The sequence below is a fragment of the Salvia miltiorrhiza genome, chromosome 5 (assembly GCF_028751815.1).
Source record: "Salvia miltiorrhiza cultivar Shanhuang (shh) chromosome 5, IMPLAD_Smil_shh, whole genome shotgun sequence".
Classification (NCBI taxonomy): Eukaryota; Viridiplantae; Streptophyta; class Magnoliopsida; order Lamiales; family Lamiaceae; genus Salvia; species Salvia miltiorrhiza.
Window position 1 is genome coordinate 1689974 of NC_080391.1, and position 24246 is coordinate 1714219.

The following is a 24246-nucleotide window of genomic DNA, read 5'->3' on the forward strand; positions in this document are numbered from 1 at the left end:
CTTTTTGTAGAAGATGAAGTTTTTCTCAGTGTTCCGCATTCTAAGAATGCACAAGTTCGATGTGAAAGAAAAGTATCTAGCATTATTTTCTGACGTAGTCAAATTTCGAGGACGAAATTTCTTCAAGGGGGAGAGGATGTAACACCCGGCATTTTCGCTACAGTATACATATTATTATTGATATTATTTTCTATTTTTTATTATCTAAAAGAAGAAAGAGAAGTAGAATCACTGAGATGAGATGAGATATTACCCTGAGCTTTTATTCAGTGATTGCATAATTTGATTAGTTAAGTAATTCATCGTTAAAGAGGGTTCATTAATATTATTTAAATCTCTTTTATTTTTCATTTTCTTTTTCCCTTCCCCAGTCACATTTTCCCCGACTCAACTGTTGTTAGTTTAGGTCGGGCTGTGACAATTGCATAAATTTTGAAGCAATGGTTGGGTGGGAATCTTCTCCCCTTGATGTATTTCTTCTAAAGAGTATAAATTTTGTTTCATATTCAAAAAAAAAAAAAAAAGTGTATTTCAATAACATCCAGCAAGGACAGGTATTAAGCCAAGTCACATTTATTTTCAAAAAATAAAAGGGGTAATGGCCTATAAATTCCCAAACTTTACCTACTTTCTCATTTTACACTCATACTATAATTTCAGCCTATAAATACCTAAACTCTGTTAGTTTTCTGATTTTGCACCCATACCTCAATTTTCTATCTCTCAAAACACTCTTGACATGGAGAAGAGATATTCTGGTCTAGAAAGTTCTTCGTCAAATTTATGGAACTCTTAACCAAATTTAGGTAACGATGTGATCATAGAAACAAATGATATTAAGTTGTGCAAGCATGAAATCTCTCTCGTTAACGAGATAACGAGAGAGAGACTTCATTAATTTTTTAGAGAGAAGAAACGAAAAATATACTAAATAATTAACGTGGCTCATTATCTGTACAATACGAGGTCGTTTAATTATTTTTTAGGCATGTGTGTGTGTGTCACGTCAAAAATAATATTGTTACGTCAAATATAGTTTGGGGGTAATTCATTGTCGGGTGCAAAATTAGAAAACTAACAAAGTTTAGGTATTTATAGGCCGAAATAAAGTATGAGTGCAAAATAAGAAGTGGGTAAAGTTTAGAAATTTATAGGCTATTACCCCAAAATAAAAATGCCATTGTCATTGATTACTTGTGATGCTTCTTTTATAAATGAAATGAGTGAAGAAAATAAAGAAGAAAGTTCACTCAAACTCCCCTAGTTTTGTGAATCACCATACATTGCTATTGTTTATAGTAATCACTCAAACGCCAATTTCATGGCAGTCAAAATTTAAGGTGAGCTGTAGTTGGATAGGAAAATATTAATCTAAAGAGTTAAACATGAAGCACAAAAACCAACCTACGCATATCTAAATCTAGAATTAGGATATCCCAATCAATCCATTCTAACAAGATTTTAAAAAAAATACCAAGGAGCAGTGAAAGCATAAAATCACTGAAACATCATGTGTATGGCGAGCTATAAAATCTGGTGGGCGTTTGCCCTCTCGATGGATGTGAGTGAATCGGACCAGTATACAACACAAGATAAGGCGAATCCCGGTAACTGTGTGTCTTGTTTGAGCTAATCCATGCCGACCTGAATGGAAGAGTGAAACAACAATTGCAGCGTCCAACTTGTTTTTCCCCAAAGACTACCTGCACTGCAGAATTGTTCCATCACTCAAATGTTACAAATCAAAAGTAGAATCGAATTAATTCAAACCAAATCTGCAAACTCTTTTATGTACCTTAGTAGTAGTATTCTCTCACATGTTCAACACAAAAGTTAGGACCATCCAAGCTCTCCAGTAGTCCTGCTTCGTTATAGATCCCGATGTGAACGCGAACTTGAAGGGCTCCTTCCCCGTAATAGTCCTCGTGTTCCTCTGATAATCTTTTTGCAGAAACCACTGCCGAAACGCTGCAATATTTCACAACAATTTCTCTAAGTGTGGGTATTTCTGCGAAATCTAAAGGGATTTCTTGCAAGTTATATAGTCCTTCAAGGTGAAGGAACTCAAGGCATGGAAAGTGGGAGCTTTCAATTTTCCAGATTTCTAGATTACTACTCCAGTAAAGACTCAAGAATTTGAGGCTACGAAATTGGCCTTCAGTTGTTTCCCACTTCCCTTCATTGAAGTTCCCCCAATCGAGTGTGAGCTTCTGAAGATGGGGCAACACACCTACCTTATCCAATATGTCTTCCCACCAATATCTCGATGAAGCGGTACTAAGAACCAATCTCTTGAGCGAATGGGGAAAGTTGATTGCACTTCTTGGAGAAATCTCGCAATGCAAGGACTCAAGTTTAGTTAGACAATCGAGATTGCTCAAACAATACATCTCATCGTCATTACGAAAAACCAATTCTTTTATATTGGGAATTTTTTGGACCACTTGTTCGCTACACTTGAAATTATATACTTTCCCCAGGCTTTGCAGATTTCCCAAAACAATGTCATCTTGATCGTTACGAGGATCTTGGAGACCAAGCCCATACTTGAACTCAACATGCCTGATGCGAGGCATGTACCAAAAATCAGTTGGCGCAGTAATAACCTCACTGCTGTTGTGAACAATTAGTGTTTGTAGATTCCAAAATCGCCATATTGAACAAGGAAAACTCCCCTCTATTCTTCTGGAGAAACCTATTTCAAGGAATCGTGAATTAACTAATTGATCCATGTGTCCAACTAAATCTATATTGACCCGTTGGAATGTAGTTGATTTCACTATCCTCAGCAAGCTCATATTGAGAGGTGATAGTTCATATTGATCATTCCACGTCAAACAACGAGCTTGTGACATAGGCGGCAACACGCTTATGGCTTCATTATCTGATACGGTATAATAAAACCTTTTTTTTTCAGCTTCTCTCAAGCACAAGTCTCTCAACAAGTCGTGAATTTGGCACCACTTCTTGTATCGAGTAGACCTTAAAACAAGATTTCTACCAATAAGGTCTTTTAAATACTCTTTTGCTATCTCTTCCAAGCTTTTCCCACTTACTGCTTTCACAAATCCCTCCGCAACCCAATATTTGGTGAGGTCTGAGATAAGAATCTCCCGATCTTCGGGAAAAACACCCATATAGAGAAAACATGGTTTCAAATGTATTGGCAATTGCTTGTAACTCATGTATAGTATTTTCAAGCAACGTTCATCATCTTCTAAATTAACGACACTTGCATTCAAGTTTTCAGCTATGTCTTCCCAACACTCTTTTTCATGTTTGGACTTGGCCAAAAGGCCTCCCACCACAACAATTGACAATGGAAGTCCTTTGCAGCTTTTGCCAATCTCTTTTCCGATTTCCTCCAATTCAAGAGGGCAACTTTCTTTCCCAAACACAGTTTTGCATAGAAGCTCACAACTATCAGCCTCATCCAAAAGTTTCATCCCAATGATGTCAGAGTTAGGTAATTTAGAAGCCAAATCTGATAGCCTAGTTGTTACCACTAGTCTGCTACCATTTTCGTTATTTGGAAAATAATTCCTAACTCTATCCCACGCATCAATGCTCCACATATCATCCATTATAATTAGATATCTTCTACCATATAGATGTTTATACAACTTTTCTCCTAATCCATGCTCACTCAAATTGTCATCAACTCCTATATTAAACTGACGAAGAAGTATTGCTAAAATTTCTCTAATGACATATTCTTGAGAGATGGTAGCCCAAGCACAAATATCAAAACGCTCCTTAATAAGACGTTCTTCATAAGCAGTTCTAGCAAGAGTGGTCTTACCAGAGCCGCCCATCCCTACAATGGGAATGATTTGTAGATGAAGGCGATCAGAAGTGAGCTTATCCATCATTTGACGCTTGACATCATCAACACCCACCATGCTACTCTGCTGCGGAATTGAAGAAGATCTCGAGGAATCCGAAGGCGTTGACTTTGTGTGCAGCTGATGTTGGACTTGAATTATCTTGGCCTCCTCTTCGATAGAAGCCATGTCTTCTATCACCTTCTCCAGAGCTTCATACAAGCCATCATAACTCATCATATTTTGCCCATTATTTGTGTAGTGTTCAAAAATATGAGATTCAATGGCGTGTTCGGCCGCATAAGCTGCATCTGCAATGCGAGACTCCAATGGATCTGCTTCTTTGGAGTAGCCACGATGGGGGTTATAGCCCTCGAGAAATTCGAGCAGGAAATTGATCTTTTGAGTGAGAGACTCAACTTGTTGAATGGGGAGAGAAATATGAGGGCGGGGATGTTGGTGAAGGTTGTTTATGATATTGATAGCAGAAACCAGAGTTGCATAAGCTGCTGCCATGGTTGTTTTGGGAGTTGCAAAGAATATGAGATGAGAATGAGAATGAAGATGAGAGATTAATTATGAATTACTGAAAACTTTAATTTCTCACTTTACAGCTACCATTCTCACTGAAAGATAGCGACAGGAGGAATTAGAATAATTCTGCATTACTACATGCAAGAGTCGCATTAGTTAGTTAGTTACGTTTTTAGTTAAGAGTTGTTTGTTTTTCTTGTGTTGCATGCTTTCCATTGTCATTGATTACTTGTGATGCTTCTTTTATAAATGAAATGAGTGAAGAAAATAAAGAAGAAAGTTCACTCAAAAAAAGAAAAGTTGTTGGATGCTTCAAATTTGCTTTCCTTATTTTTTCATTTATTTATTAGTATCAAAAACCGAATTTTGATTACATTTATTGTACGAATTTTACTTCAATCAATTCAACATTCTAACACGGTTTCCCTATCAACCTCTAGTTTGTTTGTTTTTTCCTTTTTTCCAATTCTCCACTCTAATTATTTAAACAAATTTAATTTTTACATTTTAAATTAAATATTTTCATAAAATATATCATATATATTAAAGCTCTTATCGTGTTCTTTAATTTGATATGCATGTTGAATATTTTATAATTAATCGAATTTCACAATTTGGGAAGGAAATGTAATAACAAATAAGAAGTTAAATAAAATGAAAATAAAAAGAAAAATATATATTTTAAAATAAACTTTCAATTTTATTATCACTGGCCACTTAATTTTGAAATTAAATTGAAATTGATTTCAAATTGAAAACTCCATTTTTAATATAGTATTGATTCGAATTAATTAGTGGGTTACACATCACTACCTAAGATTTAAGCTAGTTTTGAGGTTACACCTTCAAATGTAATGACACTATAAATTTAAATCCTCTCTATATTTCTACTCATTAATTTTATAAGTTTAGATATATTGCATTTTCATATTTCATAGCACAGAGTAGTAAAGTTTCTTAGTTTTCTCCTCGTGTATAGTTCGCTGATGCTTCTTAATTTGTGGAGCTGCTATCAAGAAGACGAAGAAGCCACCAAATCGTAAGTACTAACTAGTACGTCTATCCGTGCGATGCACAGAAAAATCGAAATTAAATGATATTTTAAATAAATAAATGCAAACTATGATTTAAAAATAAAATATAATTTATTCAATAAAATCTCGGATTTAAAAACGTAATATGAATGCTACTTTATATAAATATTTAAGAGATGAACAAATTGATACTTCAATAGGAATTTAGTTCACAAATCAAATCAGGAAGGAGATACATGACATGATGAAAATGACATATAATGAATGGAATTAATAACCATTAATGAGGAAGCACATTCACTATAAAATGATACGAATATAACATATGTGATGAAAAATGATAAATACTTTGTAAAATTCAACTAGGAATATATTGATCTAAAGAGTTAAACATGAAGCATAAAAACCAACCTACGCATATCTAAATCTAGAATTAGTATATCCCAATTGATCCATTCTAACAAGATTTAAAAAATACCAAGGAGCTGTGAAAGCATCGAACAAGAAATCACTGAAACATCATCATGTCTATGGCGAGCTATAAAATCTGGTGGGCGGTTGCCCTCTCGATGGATGTGAGTGAATCGGAACAGTATACCACACTACCTGCACTTGCACACTTGTTCCATCACTCAAATGTTACAAATCAAAAGTAGGAATACAATCAATTTTAACCAAATTTACAATTTCTTTTCTGTACCTTAGTAGTCGGGTTTAACACAAAAGTTAGGACAATCCAAGCTCTCTAGTAGTTCTGCTTCGTTCATATTCGAGAGCTGAACGCGAACTTGAAGGGCTCCTTCCCCGTAATAGTTCTCGTGTTCCTCTGATATTCTTTTTGCAGAAACCACTGCCGAATCGCTGCACCACTCCAAACAAATTTCTCTGAGTGTGGGTATTTCTACGAAATCTAAAGGGATTTTCCGCAACTCCCATACGTGAATAAGATAAAGGTGCTCAAGGCATGGAATGTGGGAGCTTTCAATTTTCCAGATTTCTAGATTATGACAATACTTAAGAGTCAAGAATTTGAGGCTGCGAAATTGGCCTTCAGTTGTTTCCCACTTCCCTTCCTTGAACCTCCCCGACTCGAGTGTGAGCATCTGAAGATGGGGCAATACACCTACCTTATCCAACATGTCTTCCCAACAAAGCGACACTGACTCGGTACGAAGAACCAATCTCTTGAGCGAATGGGGAAAGTTGATTGCACTTCTTAGAGAAATCGAACAATGCAAGGACTCAAGTTTAGTTAGACAATCGAGATTGTTCAAGCAATACCGCTCTAGCCCATTATCAAAAGCCAATTCTTTTATGTTGGGAATTTTTTTGACCACTTGTTTGCTACACTTGAAATTTAACACTTTCCCCAGGCTTTGTAGATTTCCCAAAACAATGTCATCATGGTCGTTAGGAGGATTTGGGAGACGAAGCATCCAGAACTCAACATACCTGATGCTAGGCATGTACCAAAAATCAGTTGGCGCAGTAATAACCTGATAGTAGTTGTGAACAATTAGTGTTTGTAGATTCCAGAATCGCCATACTGAAGAAAGTGAATTCACCTCTCTTATTCCGTAACAATTTATTTCGAGGAACCGTGAGTTAACTAATTGATCCATGGGTCCAAATAAATCTTCTTCGGACCATTCGAATCGAATTGTTTGCACTATCCTCAACAAGCTCATATTGGAATCTAGTTCATGTTTTCGTCCAACATTCCATGTCAAAGAACGAGCTTGTGACATAGGCGGCAAGACGCTTATGGCTACATGATCTGATGCAATATTATAAAACCTTTCCTTTTGAGCTTCTCTCAAACACAAGTCTCTCAACAAGTCATGAATTTGGCAGCACTTCTTTCCTAAGAAATTGGTACTCCTTAAAACTAGATTTGTACCAATAAGGTCTTTTAAATACCCTTTTGTTATCTCTTCCAAGCTTTTCCCACTTACTGCTTTCACAAATCCCTCCGCAACCCAACACTTAATGAGGTATGAGATAACAATTGCCTTATCTTCCGGAAAAACTCCCATATAGAGAAAACATGGTTTCAAATGTATTGGCAATTGCTTGTAACTCATGTATAGTATTTTCAAGCAATGTTCATCATCCTCTAAATTAACACTTGCATTCAAGTTTTCCCCTATCTCTTCCCAACACTCTCTTTCATGTTTGGACTTGGCCAAAAGGCCTCCGACCACAACTATTGACAATGGAAGTCCTTTGCAGCTTTTTCCAATCTCTTTTCCAATTTCCTCCAATTCAAGAGGGCAACCTTTTTTCCCGAACACAGTTTTAGAGAGAAGGTCCCAACTATTAGCCTCATCCAAAAGTTTCATCTCAACGCTATTAGAGTTGGGTAATGTAGAAGCCAAATCTGATAGCCTAGTTGTTACCACTATTCTGCTACCATTTTTGTTATCCGGAAAATATTTTCTAACTCTATCCCATGCACCAATGCTCCACATATCATCCATTATAATTATGTATCTTCTACCATACAGATGTTTATACAACTTTTCTCCTAACTCATCCTCACTCAAATTGTCATCAAATTTAGTATTTAACTGATGAAGGAGTCCTGCAAATATTTCTCTAATGACATATTCTTGAGAGATGGTAGCCCACCCACAAATATCAAAATGAAACTTAATAAGACGGTCTTCATAAATAGTTCTAGCAAGAGTGGTCTTACCCAAGCTGCCCATCCCTACAATGGGGATGATTTGCAGATCGCGGCAATGAGAAGTGAGCTTATCCATCATTTGAATCTTGACATCAGCAGCACCCACCATGCTACTCTGCTGCGGAATCGAAGAAGATCTCGAGGAATCCGAAGGCGTAGACCTTGTGTGCAGCTGATGTTGATGTAGGACTCCAAGTCTCCCTTGAATTTGGTTGGCCTCCTCTTCGATAGAAGCCATGTCTTTTATCACCTTCTCGAGAGCTTCATACAAGCCATCATTTTTCACCTCATCGAAAATATGAGATACAATGGTGTATTCCTCATAGAAAATATGAGATTCAATGGCGTGTTCGGCGGCATAAGCTGCATCTGCAATGCGAGACTCCAATGGATCCGCTTCTTTGGAGTAGCCACGATGGGGGTTATAGACTTTGAGAAATTCAAGCAGGAAATTAATCTTTTGAGTGAGAGACTCAACTTGTTTAGCATGGAGAGAAATAGGAGGGCAGGGATGATGGAGAAGGTTGTTTATGATATTCATAGCAGAAAGTAGAGTTGCATAAGCTGCTGCCATGGTTGTTTTGGGAGCTGCAGAGAGAATATGAGATGAGATGAGTGTGAATGAAAATGAGATTAATTATGAATTCTCAAAGTGTGGCCACATAGTGTATTGTTTATTTCCAATCTACCTCTATTATATTATTCAAAACATTAATTTCTCACTTCACAGCTAGCATTCAGACTGGAGCAATAGTATTATCATTATATTTGTGAGTATTCCTTTTTTCCTTTCACTACTACAAAATTATTTATTTCTTTTGACATTAATCGCGTTATAAAGCTCACACATTTCTCAGAAGTTGTGTTGCTACTTCCTTCAGGTCAGTATCAGCTGGTGTTGACAGGAGGCCTTATGGAGCCGTTGCCATACTTTTTCTCGTTGTTGCTGTGTATTTTCAAGGTAAAATTTAAATCTTGAGAAACGACGTCGTTGCAGGATAGAAGAATGTTTGAAGTAGTATATTCTTGACCAAAAGATTCAACTGATATAGTATGAGTAGGGATGGCATTTATGCATATAGATGAAGAGTAGTTATATGTGATAAAGTGTAGACATTCATCAACAGTTGAAAGAGAAGAACACTTAGGTTAAAACCACAGCTGTGTGTCTTCCTTTTGAGATGATTACTAATTGAATATCAACATTGTTGCAAACCAGAGATTAATTCTTAAACATTTCAATATTGTTTTGACATTTTGGAGTTTCTTGCACGACTTTGGAGCCGAGATTCATATATTTTTTTCCGTACTTCATATACTACTTTATTGCAGTTAGAGAAAAATAATACAGGAAACTTATTATTCTTTAATTTATGCAATACTATTCAATAGTTCATACATTCTTATTCAATACATAAAATCAGTATATTCAAATACCAAATTTATATCAATAACGATTTCTAACTTAAATTTAATTCATAACCTCACATCTTGTGGCTACTATTTTAATATGCGGTAGCAAAAATAACACAAAAACCCTAGAGCTGATAGCCGTAACTGAATAACCCAACACCCGATAGGCTGCCTCGAAAATAACACGAAACCCTAGAACTGACCTGAAAATAATGTGTTCACCTGATTATATGAAAATTTATATATTAACTTCACATGAATTAAAGATAAATTTGTGAGTCCAATCGAGGTGTTGCCTGAGCAATGAGAGGCTTAGCCAATGTCAAGTCATGCCCCGACTAAACCAAATCAATGTTATTCATACCAAGGGGTGGCCTCCAGCTAAAACCCTGAATAAGTCTAGCCAGAAGCATAGTGCTTATGGTAGAACCAAGCACAATGCCGGGACATCCTCGTCTCCCTGTACTGAATGATAACATGCGCAATTCATGATCCACAAGCACCACTTCTGAGGACTCATCAACAATGTGACGCCCGGGCTTGAAACGAAGTGGCTCGTCCCAAACCCTAGGATTTCGCCCCAGGCCGGGGCGACTGAGCAACACATGGCTCCCTTTTGGGATGAGGTAGCCACCCACCACAAGATCTTTGCTCGAAACATGAGTCGGATTGAAAGGTGCCAGTGGATGTAGCCTGAATGCCTCTTTCACACAAGCCTTCACATAGTTTAAATTAGGCAGATCTGATTCCTCAACGAGCCTATTCTTGCCTACAACTCGGTCTAGTTCTTCACACGCCTTTGCAAAAATATCCGGTTGATTGATCATCTCCGCCAATGCCCATTCTGCTGCATTTGACGGATTATCAACTGTCGCAATCATTATTTCCTGTATAACCAACACCATTTTACACTCAAATTTCACCTTTTTTATGAGAATCTAATTTTAAATATTGAGAAAAAGAGGGCAACGTTCTATAGAAATGCAAATATAGACAGAGAAAGGAGGAGAGCGTTTGTTCGCTCAATGTTCAACGCGGAATTGTGTTGAACCTGAATAGAAGTTCGAATCCCCAGCCCCAAACGTTCAACAAATTATTTATACGTTCAACAGCATTTACTGCCATGTTCAATGTTTCTGATTTTCCTGTATAAGCTCTGTTTCCGTAGAATGCAACCCTTAATTGAAATATTGTAAAAAGAAAAAGAACAAATAGATAATTAGGTTAAACTAAATACTTACAAGAATTTGTGCTTTAATCTCTCGAAGTGACAAGAGGGGCTTAGTTTCGTCCGATTCGCTCTTGAGGTTAATCAGAAGATCAAGATTATCATCTTGTTGAGTCTTGAGCCCTAGCTGCCACATCTCCATTCTCTCATTGATCAACGGATCTTGGTATTTCTTTACCTTTTTAAAAAATATATATATTGTTACACCCAAAGAAAGGAAAAACACACTCACACTCCAGCCTTCTAGGTGACTCGAACCCCCGACCTATTGATTGGAGGAGAAGCGTCTTACCAACAGACTGCGCTTCATCGTCAAAATATGAAAATAAAAATGAAATGCTATTTCCTTACCTTCTTAATGGCGTTGCTCACAATCCTCTTATGCCCATCCAAATCGAAAACCTCCAACCACGGCACAAAATCGGCTATGGCGAATCCATAGAGATACGAAAGCATCGTGAACAATCCATCGACGTGTTCCCTCTCTTCGTTTCCCGGCCCTCCGTCGTCCATCCCCGCCCCGAAAAACCTCTCACCAAACACCATCTTCCTGATCAAATTGGCGCAGTAATGCCGCGCCGCATCTCTCACGTTCACCGCCCCGTTGCGGCGGCTGTACACGTACCGCACGAGGTGATCGGCTTCCTCGCGTCTCGTCGAGTGGAGCCGTCGGAACACGGCCGTCGACAGCACCTCCGACACCATGACCCTCCTCATTTTCTTCCACTGCTCGCCCGCGGGAGAGAGGATCACCGCCGAGTATCCGTCGCTGATGAGGCGGGCCGAGACGGCGTCGGGCCGGGAGGCGAAGGCCGCGTCGTGCTTCTTCAGGAACTCTCTGGAAAGCTCCGGAGAAGCGACCGCGATGACGTGGACGCCGCCGAGGCGGACGCAGAGGATCTCCGTGTTGAGTTTTTGCATGAGATTGTGCATCCATCGGAATGCGGGCTTCTTCGACAGCATCTCCGGCAGGCTGCCGACGACCGGGTACGCGGGCGGCCCCGGCGGCAGCGGTGGCGGTGGCGCTGTCGATCTTTTCTTGATGGAATATATGAGTTTCAAGAAGATTAGGGAAACTGAAAAATATAATATTGCAAGCAACGATGGAAGTCTTGTTTCGATTTTCATGTTTGTTAATTTCAATGGTTTGAATTGAATGTTGTGTTGCAGCTTCACGAGTTAATGTTTCGGCTTTTATAGCCAATCCTGTCCAGACTAAGTCGATCCTTCTGAAATGTATCGTTTGCATGTTAAATGTTTTAATGATGTCATTTTCATGAATGTGTTAAATGTGTTATATGTGTTTTTGTATAAAGTATCGTTTATTTTATACAAATTATCATTTGCTTTTATAAAAAATATTATTTGTGAAGTAGCATTGATGTGTGGCATTTTAGTTACTTAATTTAGTGTGTGTTTTGCTATGGTTTTACATGATTTGTGATATAAATGGATTGGAGATGGATGCTCGTGGATGGAAGTAGAGTATTTGTTGAAGATGGCGTGGATTTTGAAGAGAAGATTAGAGATTAGGCTTTGAATTATTTGTTCTATAATTAATTAAAACTTAATAATCTTATTTTAATTATTTTTTGCCTTAATATTTAAGTTAATCTATTTTAGGGGTGGGGCTATAATAAGAGCAATATTAAGTGTATAAAATACGAACTATTTTTGTCCATTTGATCTGCAAGATCCAATGGCTTGAAATCATCTTAAAATTCATACATCAAAAACACGTCTATATAGTATGAGGAGTTTAGTGTAATTTAACCAATCTTAACAAACCAAATCGTGTTTTACAGGGATTTGACTAGATTTAATAATAAAATTACTTCCATATCTTGACAAACCAAATATTTGATAATTCATGATTAGCCATTAACACGTTATTGCTTTAGTTGATTTCTCTTCTACAAACGTGAATCACAATTTCCTCTGCGCCGACCGTCGCACAGGTGTGCGACGGGTCTACCCGGCTCCAAACCCGCCCTCCTGACCCAGACCCTGACTCACGTGGGTTTGACCCATACTCCTAATTATTACATTTGTTTATAATAATTGTTACTTTTAATAAACATAATATATACATTTGTTCATATAAATGTATATTGATATGTATAATATTTTATATTGAATGAAGGTAAATATTTATATTAATATAAGTATATATTTGTGCGACCAAATGTATATCTTATGCTTATTAAATTAAAGTACATACTCCTATTAGGGTTTAGTGTTCAGGCTTAGGGTTTAGTTTACAGGGTTTAGGGTTTAGTTTATAGAATTTAGGGTTTAGAAAATATAATACTTAATATTAACTGAAGGTAAATACCTATATTTATATAAGTATACATTTGTGCGAACAAATGTTATTTCATGCTTATTAAAAGTAATAATAATTATTATAAACAAATGTAATAATTTAGGATTCAGGATTTTGGATCTGGGCACGGGTCGGATCGGGCGCGGGTCGGGGCGGACCCGTCGCACTGGAGTGCGACCGCCGCATGCAAGACCGGCCCTTTCCTCTGTCATCAGACGTTCATTCAACATCACAACTTTTTTATCAAAGATAATCATGGATCACCCAGGTATTTGCGTTGTTCTTCATAATTTTTATTATTCCATTAATTCCAATTTCTTGTTGATAAAAACTCCAAATAATTTTGAAAACTATATTTGATTTCTCAATATTACTGTTTCTTGATTCGTACTCCAAATATATTGGTGAATTCAGTATCGTGAACTATGAATGCAAGATAAATGAATTTTGTGATAGTTCCTAATTAAGTTTTAAGAATCGTGAATTGTTAGAAGAATTCATATAAATTGTTAAGTGTTAAATTTTTAGAATAAACCAATCTTCTCAATATTACAGATTCTTGATTCGTACTCCAAATTGTTAAGTTTTAAGAATCCTTAACCAAGCTGAAAATAGTGGCCCATTAATTTCATATAATGAACTTAATGGTAATTTTTAAACAGTTAATAAGCAATTTATGAACTTTTAATTCTATAATAGTCTGCTTCCCCGATTAGACCACTTTAAAAAGGCATTATATATTCTCATAATTTATTAATATTGTATTAGTTACAAATTAATTTGTCATTCATATAGGGACTTTTCAGTTTAGATTTATTTTACGAAGTGTCATATTATATGAATTGTTAAATGTTATATTAAGAATCGTGACAGTTGCTAAGTTTTTATTTACAGTTTACTTTAATATACACGTTTGATAATTCATTAAATATGTTAAAATAATTCATACTCATTAACCTTATATAAATTTCGTATGCATTATTAAACAGTAGCTAGCTAATAATTCTTGGCGATTTGTCATATAAATCGTGATCACACTTCATTCATTATATTCATAACATATTGAATGTTAGTATTATATTCAATCTTTCTTTCACTCATCCCACCAAAATATTTCACAGTTTACTAATTTATTGAAGATTGACTTGTGGGATTTATTTATATTATCTTTCACTCATCTCACCACAACAATTGATAATGGAAGTCCTTTGCAGCTTTTTCCAATCTCTTTTCCGATTTCCTCCAATTCAAGAGGGCAACCCTTCTTTCCCAAACACAGTTTTGCATAGAAGCTCACAACTATCAGCCTCATCCAAAAGTTTCATCCCAATGATGTCAGAGTTAGGTAATTTAGAAGCCAAATCTGATAGTCTAGTTGTTACCACTAGTCTGCTACCATTTTCGTTATTTGGAAAATAATTCCTAACTCTATCCCATGCATCGATGCTCCACATATCGTCCATTATAATTATATATCTTCTACCATAAAGATGTTTATACAACTTTTCTCCTAATTCATCCTCATTCAAATCATCATGAACTCCTATATTAAACTGACGAAGAAGTATTGCGAAAATTTCTCTAATGACATATTCTTGAGAGATGGTAGCCCACGCACAAATATCAAAACGCTCCTTAATAAGACGTTCTTCATAAGTAGTTTTAGCAAGAGTGGTCTTACCAGAGCCGCCCATCCCTACAATGGGAATGATTTGTAGATGAAGGCGATCAGAAGTGAGCTTATCCATCATTTGAAGCTTGACATCCTCAGCACCCACCATTCCACTCTGCTGCGGAATCGAAGAAGATCTCGACGAATCCGAAGGCATTGACTTAGTGTGCAGCTGATGTTGGACTTGAATTATCTTGGCCTCCTCTTCGATAGAAGCCATGTCTTGTATCACCTTCTCCAGAGCTTCATACAAGCCATCATAACTCATCATATTTTGCCCATTATTTGTGTAGTGTTCAAAAATATGAGATTCAATGGCGTGTTCGGCCGCATAAGCTGCATCTGCAATGCGAGACTCCAATGGATCTGCTTCTTTGGAGTAGCCACGATGGGGGTTATAACCCTCGACAAATTCGAGCAGGAAATTGATCTTTTGAGTGAGAGACTCAGCTTGTTGAATGTGGAGAGAAATAGGAGGGCGAGGATGATGGTGAAGGTTGTTTATGATATGCATAGCAGAAACTAGAGTTGCGTAAGCTGCTGCCATGCTTGTTTTGGGAGTTGCAGAGAAATATGAGATGAGTGAGAATGAAGATTAGAGATTAATTATGAATTATTGAAAACTTTAATTTCTCACTTTACAGCTACCATTCTCACTTTGGGTAAGATAAATAGTGATTTTCTTTTGTGTCTTTCTTGTTGAACAGCAAGTTATTTAATGTCAATTTCTATTTTCTCTCTCTATCTTTCTTCGTAGTTTTCACATATTTCACAAGTATATTTATTATTTTAATAATTTCTTTAATAAAAATAAATTTTATTAAATACTCCATCCGTCCCGCGAAACGTGATCCACTTTTCTTTTTGGTTTGTCCCACGAAGTTTGATCTGTTTCTAAAAATATCAAAAAATTAACCCTTTATTCACCTTTTCACTTTTTCACCTACCACACTTAACACACAAAATACCAATTTCTTAATTCCCATGCCGAAAAGAAATGGGTCACGCTTCATGGGACGGAGGGAGTATTAGTATACATTATCTTCAACTTTTATTTTCAAAAATTGAAATTAAAAATATATCATAGATATGGAGAATATTCCATATCTCCTCCGCATTGACCTCCGTAGCTTTAGATTATGTTTTTCTTTTAATAAAAAATACCTAAAATATACGAAATGTTAAAAAAAAAATTGTAATGTATTGAAACTAATTTGTAATATATTGAAACTATATAATCTATGAAAATGTTGTTCGTTATTATTACTTTTATGCTCGTATTTTAGTAAAAAATGACTTAAATATATGGAAGCCCAAATTTTTTTTCAGCCCCCCCGGAACTTAATTTCTGGCTCCGTCTATAAATATAAGATTTATTAAACATTAGTGTACATTATCTTTAACTTTTATTTTCAAAAATTGAAATTTAAAAAAATACATATAAGAAGTTGTGTTGTTACTTCCTTCAGGTCAGTATCAGCTGGTGTGGACAAGAGGCCTTATGGAGCCGTCGCCATAATTTTTCTCGTTGTTGCCGTGTAATTTCAAGGTAAACTTCTATCTTGAGAAACGACGTCGTTGCAGGATAGAAGAATGTTTGAAGTAGTATATTCTTGACCAAAAGATTCAACTGATATAGTATGAGTAGGGATGGCATTTATGCATATAGATGAAGATTAGTTATATGTGATAAAGTGTAGACATTCATCAACAGTTGAAACAGAAGAACACATTGGTTAAAACTAGGGGTGTAAACGAACCAAGCCGCTCGCGAACTATTCGGAGCTCGGCTCGAAAAAAGCTCGTTTGAAATTCGTTCGTTTTCTTAACGAGCCGAACTCGAGCCCGAATCCGAGCTCGATAAAATTATCGAGCCGAACTCGAGCCTGTACATATTCGGCTTGTGAGCTCGCGAATATGTTTGGCTCGAACCTATTCGCGAATAGGTTCGCGAACCTATTCGCGAGCCTATTCGCGAATAGGCTCGCGAACAGGTTCGCGAATAGGATCGCGAACAGGTTCGTGAACCTATTCGCGAATAGGTTCGCGAATAGGATCGCGAACAGGTTCGTGAACCTATTCGCGAATAGGTTCGCGAATAGGCTCGCGAATAGGTTCATTAAATTATTAATTTTATATATTTTATTTATTGAATTTATTCTAAATTTATAATAATTTATTTTGAATAATAGTTAAGATTAGTTATATAATAGTTATATTAGTTATGATGTCTTTAATACATTACTATTTATTAATTATACTTTAATATTTGTTATATAAGCTAAATACAACTAAATTAGTCAATTAACTTATAAGATACTTCTATAAATTATAAAGATGTGTTTCATATAAGATACTTATATAACTTTTTATAGTTTATAAGATAATTTTTTATATATAGTTATCTTTAGTATAGTAATTATTATATAACTTGTAATTTTACTATTATATACTCTAATTTATAACTTATATAAGATACATGTATAACTTATAAAGATGTATTTAATATAACTTATTGTATATTTTTTGTACTTATTATATAACTTATAAAGATGTATTTAATATAAGATACTATATTATTATAACTTATATAGATATCTTTAGTAGTACTTACTATTTTACTATATAAGATACATGTAACATGTTAACTTATATTACTATGTACTAATTATGGTTTGATATTTGTTATATAAACTAAATACAACTTAATTAGTCAATTAATTTATAAGATACTTATATAACTTATAAAGATGTGTTTCATATAAGATACTTATATAACTTTTTATAGTTTATAAGATAATTTTTTATATATAGTTATCTTTAGTATAGTACTTATTATATAACTTGTAATTTTACTATTATATAATTTATAACTTATATAAGATACATGTATAACTTATAAAGATGTATTTAATATAACTTATTGTATGTTTTTTGTACTTATTATATAACTTATAAAGATGTATTTAATATAAGATACTATATAATTATAACTTATATAGTTATCTTTAGTGTAGTACTTATTATATAACTTGGTAATTTTACTATTATATAATTTATAACTTATATAAGATACTATATAATTATAACTTATATATATAGATATCTTTAGTAGTACTTACTATTTTACTATATAAGATACATGTAACATGTTAACTTATATTACTATGTACTAATTATAGTTTGATATTTGTTATATAAACTAAATACAACTTAATTAATCAATTAATTTATAAGATACTTATATAACTTATAAAGATGTGTTTCATATAAGATACTTATATAACTTTTTATAGTTTATAAGATAATTTTGTATATATAGTTATCTTTAGTATAGTACTTATTATATAACTTGGTAATTTTACTATTATATAATTTATAACTTTTATAAGATACATGTATAACTTATAAAGATGTATTTAATATAACTTATTGTATATTTTTTGTACTTATTATATAACTTATAAAGATGTATTTAATATAAGATACTATATAATTATAACTTATATAGTTATCTTTAGTATAGTACTTATTATATAACTTGGTAATTTTACTATTATATAATTTATAACTTATATAAGATACTATATAATTATAACTTATATGTGTTTAATATAAGATACTTATATAACTTATTATAGTTTAAAATTTGTAATATAAGATAATTTTTTGTTATACAAGATATATAATCAGACATCTTTAGATATGTTTAGGCTTTAGTATAATACATTAATACTTATTATATAAACCTAACTTATAATATTTTTTGGGAGAGAAAATATATTTTATAAGTTATAACTAATAATAGAAGTTATAATTTGAAATTTATTAATATATATATATATTATATATAATATATATATGTATATTTTTATAGTTTATATAAGATACATATAACATATATAAGCTAAATACAACTTCATTTTTTCAGCTAGGGTTTCATTCCCCAATCCTATAGTTACTGGCGCCCCCACGCCCCAGCCATTCTTCTGCCATCTCCGCCGCGCCCAGGTCTGCCGCCTGAGGCCCCTGCCGAGCCCCACCCATTCTGCCATCTCCGCCGCGCCGAGTCCCTCCTCGATCCGCGCACTGCGCCCAGGTCGCCGCCTTGAGGCCCCTCCAAGATCCGCGCCCAGGTCCGCCGCCCTGAGGCCCCTCCAAGATCCGCGCCCCTCCCCGATCGGCGCCCAGGTCCGCCGCCTTGAGGCCCCTCCAAGATCCGCGCCCAGGTCTGTTGATGTAATTTTGTATTGGGTTGTTCTTTGTAGATATTAAGATATGATTGTAAACTGCAACAAGACTTGGGTGACTTGGTTTTCGTGAGTTAGTATCAGATAAAAAGTGATCCTATTAAACGATTGTCTTTCAGTTTATTATTGTATTTCACAGCACATTTTTTACCTGATGTTGCTACCTTTGTTAGATTCTAAATATAATAGATTAGTTAAAGTCTTGGAATTTTTCTTATGCTGCAGGATTTCATTACTAAGATTAGTTCAAGTCTTGGAATTTCATTATTTATTTTGATGTTTTTTCTTACATTTATTCATGTATATTCTTATATCTAAACTTTTCTATATGTCTTTCTACAGGATGACACTCAAGACATCAAAGAATATACAATGTCTTGATGAGAGTTTTGTGAAGAAAACATTGGTAAAGTTATTTCTTTTGAATTTGTCTAATTTTTGGTATTACTCATTTGTGATTTTTTTCATGTAATTTAAATTTTTTTGGTATTTGTAGGATGAGATTTGCAAGGAGCTTCAAGATCAAATGTCATGTTTTATAAATATTGTGTAATTTTGATACATTTTGTGGATTTATTTTGTGATTTTGCATTGTGGATTGAAATTTTTGGAATGACAACATAACATATTTTATTTATTATTAATACATGAACCGAGCTCGAATTCGAGCCTGAATTCGAAATCGAGCTCGAATTCGAATTTGAAAGCGAGCTCCAAAATCGATCAAATTCGAGCCGAGCTCGAACTCGAGCTCGAATTCGAAATCGAGCTCCAAAATCGAGCCGAGCTCGAGATAAACGAATAATTAACGAACCGAATACGAATCGAGTTCGAACTTAATATTATTCTGTCGAGCCGAGCTCGAGCTCATTTTGAAGCTCGATCTCGAGCTCGAGCCGAACTCGAGCCTACCTAAAATTTCACGAGCCGAGCCCGAGCCTGCAGGTATTCGGCTCGGCTCGGTTCGTATACAGCCCTAGTTAAAACCACAGCTGTGTTTCCTTTTGGAGATGAATTGCTAATTGAATATCAACATTGTTGCAAACTAGAGATGACTTCTAAAACATTTCAATATTGTTTTGACATTTTGGAGTTTCTTGCACGAGTTTGGAGCCAAGATTCATATTTTTTTTCCGCACTTCATATACTACTTCATTGCAATTAGAGAAAAATAATACAGGAAACTTATTATTCTTTAATTTATGCAATACTATTCAATAGTTCATACGTTATTATTCAATACATAAAATCAGTATATTCAAATACCAAATTTATATCAATAACGATTTCTAACTTAAATTTAATTCATAACCTCACATCTTGTGGCTACTATTTTAATACGCGGTAGCAAAAACAACACAAAAACCCTAGAGCTAATAGCAGTGACTGAATAACCCAACACCCGATAGGCTACCTCGAAAATAACACGAAACCCTAGAGCTGACCTGAAAATAATGTGTTCACCTAATTATATGAAAATTTATATATTAATTTCACATGAATTAAAGATAAATTTGTGAGTCCAATCGAGGTGTTGCATGAGCAATGAGAGGCTTAGCCAATGTCAAGTCATGCCCCGACTCAACCAAATCAATGTTATTCATACCAAGGGGTGGCCTCCAGCTAAAACCCTGAATAAGTCTAGCCAGAAGCATAGTGCTTATGGTAGAACCAAGCACAATGCCGGGACATCCTCGTCTCCCTGTACTGAATGATAACATGCGCAATTCATGATCAACAAGCACCACTTCTGAGGACTCATCAACAATGTGACGCCCGGGCTTGAAACGAAGTGGCTCGTCCCAAACCCTAGGATTTCGCCCCAGGCCGGGGCGACTGAGCAACACATGGCTCCCTTTTGGGATGAGGTAGCCACCCACCACAAGATCCTTGCTCGAAACATGAGTCGGATTGAAAGGTGCCAGTGGATGTAGCCTGAATGCCTCTTTCACACAAGCTTTCACATAGTTTAAATTAGGCAGATCTGATTCCTCAACGAGCCTATTCTTGCCTACAACTCGGTCTAGTTCTTCACACGCCTTTGCAAAAATATCCGGTTGATTGATCATCTCCGCCAATGCCCATTCTGCTGCATTTGACGGATTATCAACTGTCGCAATCATTATTTCCTGTATAACCAACACCATTTTACACTCAAATTTCACCTTTTTTATGAGAATCTAATTTTAAATATTGAGAAAAAGAGGGCAAAGTTCTATAGAAATGCAAATATAGACAGAGAAAGGAGGAGAGCGTTTGTTCGCTCAATGTTCAACGCGAACATGAACAGAAGTTCGAATCCCCAGCCCCAAACGTTCAACAAATTATTTATATGTTCAACAGTGTTTACGGCCATGTTCAATGTTTCTGATTTTCCTGTATAAGCTCTGTAAAATGCAACCCTTAATTGAAATATTGTAAAAAGAAAAAGAACAAATAGTTAATTAGGTTAAACTAAATACTTACAAGAATTTGTGCTTTAATCTCTCGAAGTGACAAGAGGGGCTTAGTTTCGTCCGATTCGCTCTTGAGGTTAATCAGAAGATCAAGAATATCATCTTGTTGAGTCTTGAGCCCTAGCTGCCACATCTCCATTCTCTCATTGATCAACGGATCTTGGTATTTCCTTACCTTTTTTTAAAAAATAAAATAAAATTATTACACCCAAAGAAAGGAAAAACACACTCACATTCTAACCTTCTAGGTGACTCGACTCGAACACCGACCTATTGATTGGAGGAGAACCGTCTTACCAACAGACTGCGCTTCATCGTCAAAATATGAAAATCAAAATCAAATGCTATTTCCTTACCTTCTTAATGGCGTTGCTCACAATCCTCTTATGCCCATCCAAATCGAAAACCTCCAACCACGGCACAAAATCGGCTATGGCGAATCCATAGAGATACGAAAGCATCGTGAACAATCCATCCACGTGTTCCCTCTCTTCGTTTCCCGGCCCGCCGTCGTCCATCCCCGCCCCGAAAAACCTCTCACCAAACACCATCTTCCTGATCAAATTGGCACAGTAATGCCGCGCCGCATCTCTCACGTTCACCGCCCCGTTGCGGCGGCTGTACACGTACCGCACGAGGTGATCGGCCTCCTCGCGTCTCGTCGAGTGGAACCGTCGGAACACGCCCGCCGCCAGCACCTCCGACACCATGACCCTCCTCATTTTCTTCCACTGCTCGCCCGCGGGAGAGAGGATCAGCGCCGAGTATCCGTCGCTGATGAGGCGGGCCGAGACGGCGTCGGGCCGGGAGGCGAAGGCCGCGTCGTGCTTCTTCAAGATCTCTCTGGAAAGCTCCGGAGAAGCGACCGCGATGACGTGGACGCCGCCGAGGCGGACGCAGAGGATCTCCGTGTTGAGTTTTTGCATGAGATTGTGCATCCATCGGAATGCGGGCTTCTTCGACAGCATCTCCGGCAGGCTGCCCACGACCGGGTACGCGGGCGGCCCCGGCGGCAGCGGTGGCGGTGGGGATGTCGATCTTTTCTTGATGGAATATATGAGTTTCAAGAAGATTAGGGAAACTGAAAAATATAATATTGCAAGCAACGATGGAAGTCTTGTCTCGATTTTCATGTTTGTTAATTTCAATGGTTTGAATTGAATGTTGTGTTGCAGCTTCACGAGTTAATGTTTCGGCTTTTATAGCCAATCCTGTCCAGACTAATTCGATCCTTCTGAACTGATCATCTGAAATGTATCGTTTGCATGTTAAATGTTTTAAGGATGTCATTTTCATGAATGTGTTAAATATGTTATATGTGTTTTTGTATAAAGTATCGTTTATTTTATACAAATTATCATTTGCTTTTATAAAAAATATTATTTGTGAAGTAGCATTGATGTGTGGCATTTTAGTTACTTAATTTAGTGTGTGTTTTGCTATGGTTTTATATGGTTTTACATGATTTGTGATATAAATGGATTGGAGATGGATGCTCGTTGATGGAAGTCGAGTATTTGTTGAAGATGGCGTGGATTTTGAAGAGAAGATTAGAGATTAGGCTTTGAATTATTTGTTCTATAATTAATTAAAATTTAATACTCTCATTTTAATTATTTTTTGCCTTAATATTTAAGTTAATCTATTTTAGGGGTGGGGCTATAATAAGAGCAATATTAAGTGTATAAAATAAGAACTATTTTTGTCCATTTGATCTGCAAGATCCAATGGCTTGAAATCATCTTAAAGTTCATACATAAAAAACACGTCTATATAGTATGAGGAGTTTAGTGTAATTTAACCAATCTTAACAAACCAAATCGTGTTTTACAAGGATTTGACTAGATTTAATAATAAAATTACTTCCATATCTAAACAAACCAAATATTTGATAATTCATGATTAGCCATTAACACGTGATTGCTTTAGTTGATTTCTCTTCTACAAACGTGAATCACAATTTCCTATGCGCCAATTATTGGGTGCGACCGTCGCACAGGTGTGCGACGGGTCGACACGAGCTGCCAGGTACATTGGTCAAGGTTTCGTGATTACCTTGTCCCATGCAAATCGTTTACCTGTAACTATTCAATACCCCTTCGAAAAATTGATTACATCAGAACGTTTCCGAGGCCGAATCCACTTTGAATTTGATAAAAATGCATTGCTTGTGAAGTATGTGTTCGTGTATGTCCTATAGATTTACCCGTTGTAGATTGGAAATTGCAAATGGATATTCGAAAGAAACGATTACTTAATTACAGTATTGGTTTTGGAATTTGTATATTTTGTGGTAATTGTGTTGAGTATTGTCCAACAAATTGTTTATCAATGTCCGAAGAATATGAGCTTTCTACTTATAATCGTCATGAATTGAATAGTTTTTATGTGGTATATACAATAATTTAATGCAAATAACTCCTAATTTTCTGAATTCAGACCAATCAATCAAATTTGAAATTCTATTTAGATAGGAATAGAAAACGAGTGGTACATTTTCGCATCGAAAAATTTAGACCTAAAATTCAGAAGTTTCTGTTAATTCATTTCGAGATCCCGGCTCCAAACCCGCCCTCCTGACCCGGAACCCTGACCCGCGTGGGTTTGATCCATACTCCTAATTATTACATTTGTATATAATAATTGTTACTTTTAATAAACATAATATATACATTTGTTCATATAAATGTATATTGATATGTATAATGTTTTATATTGAATTAATGAAGGTAAATATTTATATTAATATAAGTATATATTTGTGCGACCAAATGTATATCTTATGCTTACTAAAAGTAAATACTCCTATTAGGGTTTAGT

At 35.7% G+C, this 24246-nt stretch overlaps 6 protein-coding genes across 8 annotated transcripts in view; 2 read left to right on the forward strand and 4 right to left on the reverse strand.

The window, feature by feature from the left end:
- LOC131026613 (uncharacterized) overlaps positions 1 to 16396 on the forward strand; it is a 29912-nt gene extending 13516 nt beyond the window's left edge. Inside the window, exon 10 of one of the 2 annotated variants that reach the window (XM_057956527.1) lies at positions 16190 to 16396. In XM_057956527.1, coding sequence (XP_057812510.1) covers positions 16190 to 16262 — 73 coding nt within the window. In that variant the 3' untranslated portion in view covers positions 16263 to 16396. Of the gene's footprint in view, positions 1 to 8962; positions 9240 to 16189 lie in introns of those variants that run through there. The other variant, XM_057956526.1, reaches the window with a different exon arrangement.
- LOC131026607 (putative late blight resistance protein homolog R1B-16) lies at positions 1435 to 4370 on the reverse strand. 2 transcript variants are annotated; one of them, XM_057956518.1, is made up of 2 exons: positions 1796 to 4370; positions 1435 to 1703 (listed from the first exon to the last, which is right to left on the reverse strand). In XM_057956518.1, the coding sequence occupies exon 1, from the start codon at positions 4338 to 4340 to the stop codon at positions 1797 to 1799; it is 2544 nt and encodes an 847-aa protein (XP_057812501.1). In that variant the 5' UTR covers positions 4341 to 4370; the 3' UTR covers positions 1435 to 1703; position 1796. The 2 variants fall into 2 exon arrangements, with proteins under 2 accessions (XP_057812501.1, XP_057812500.1); XM_057956517.1 differs by having other exon boundaries at positions 1435 to 1708.
- LOC131026606 (putative late blight resistance protein homolog R1B-17) lies at positions 5726 to 8728 on the reverse strand. Its single transcript, XM_057956516.1, has 2 exons — positions 6093 to 8728; positions 5726 to 5998 (listed from the first exon to the last, which is right to left on the reverse strand). The coding sequence occupies exon 1, from the start codon at positions 8653 to 8655 to the stop codon at positions 6094 to 6096; it is 2562 nt and encodes an 853-aa protein (XP_057812499.1). The 5' UTR covers positions 8656 to 8728; the 3' UTR covers positions 5726 to 5998; position 6093.
- On the reverse strand, positions 9565 to 13937 carry LOC131026627 (tyrosine N-monooxygenase-like). Its single transcript, XM_057956543.1, has 3 exons — positions 11074 to 13937; positions 10736 to 10900; positions 9565 to 10381 (listed from the first exon to the last, which is right to left on the reverse strand). Exons 1-3 carry the CDS (start codon positions 11848 to 11850, stop codon positions 9833 to 9835), a joined length of 1491 nt encoding a protein of 496 aa, XP_057812526.1. The 5' UTR covers positions 11851 to 13937; the 3' UTR covers positions 9565 to 9832.
- A 1582-nt stretch (positions 16397 to 17978) lies between the features above and the next one.
- On the forward strand, positions 17979 to 19607 carry LOC131024754 (uncharacterized). The gene is made up of 4 exons (XM_057954292.1): positions 17979 to 17982; positions 18628 to 18949; positions 19313 to 19376; positions 19467 to 19607. The coding sequence occupies exons 1-4, from the start codon at positions 17979 to 17981 to the stop codon at positions 19521 to 19523; spliced, it is 447 nt and encodes a 148-aa protein (XP_057810275.1). The 3' UTR covers positions 19524 to 19607.
- A 616-nt stretch (positions 19608 to 20223) lies between these two features.
- Positions 20224 to 22608, reverse strand: LOC131026623 (tyrosine N-monooxygenase-like). Its single transcript, XM_057956538.1, has 3 exons — positions 21783 to 22608; positions 21437 to 21601; positions 20224 to 21099 (listed from the first exon to the last, which is right to left on the reverse strand). Exons 1-3 carry the CDS (start codon positions 22557 to 22559, stop codon positions 20473 to 20475), a joined length of 1569 nt encoding a protein of 522 aa, XP_057812521.1. The 5' UTR covers positions 22560 to 22608; the 3' UTR covers positions 20224 to 20472.
- Between the last annotated feature and the right edge of the window lie 1638 nt (positions 22609 to 24246).

Excerpts from the sequence above, each read along its gene's own strand:
- LOC131026607 (XM_057956518.1), bottom strand. The coding sequence starts at position 4,340 with ATGGCAGCAGCTTATGCAACTCTGGTTTCTGCTATCAATATCATAAAC.
- LOC131026606 (XM_057956516.1), bottom strand. The coding sequence starts at position 8,655 with ATGGCAGCAGCTTATGCAACTCTACTTTCTGCTATGAATATCATAAAC.
- LOC131026627 (XM_057956543.1), bottom strand. The coding sequence starts at position 11,850 with ATGAAAATCGAAACAAGACTTCCATCGTTGCTTGCAATATTATATTTT. Across the intron at positions 10,901-11,073 it reads TGAGCAACGCCATTAAGAAG|GTAAAGAAATACCAAGATCC; the intron begins GTAAGGAAATAG and ends TTTTTTAAAAAG. Across the intron at positions 10,382-10,735 it reads AGATTAAAGCACAAATTCTT|GAAATAATGATTGCGACAGT; the intron begins GTAAGTATTTAG and ends TTGGTTATACAG.
- LOC131024754 (XM_057954292.1), top strand. Across the intron at positions 18,950-19,312 it reads CCTCCAAGATCCGCGCCCAG|GATGACACTCAAGACATCAA; the intron begins GTCTGTTGATGT and ends GTCTTTCTACAG. Across the intron at positions 19,377-19,466 it reads GTTTTGTGAAGAAAACATTG|GATGAGATTTGCAAGGAGCT; the intron begins GTAAAGTTATTT and ends TGGTATTTGTAG.
- LOC131026623 (XM_057956538.1), bottom strand. The coding sequence starts at position 22,559 with ATGAAAATCGAGACAAGACTTCCATCGTTGCTTGCAATATTATATTTT. Across the intron at positions 21,602-21,782 it reads TGAGCAACGCCATTAAGAAG|GTAAGGAAATACCAAGATCC; the intron begins GTAAGGAAATAG and ends TTTTAAAAAAAG. Across the intron at positions 21,100-21,436 it reads AGATTAAAGCACAAATTCTT|GAAATAATGATTGCGACAGT; the intron begins GTAAGTATTTAG and ends TTGGTTATACAG.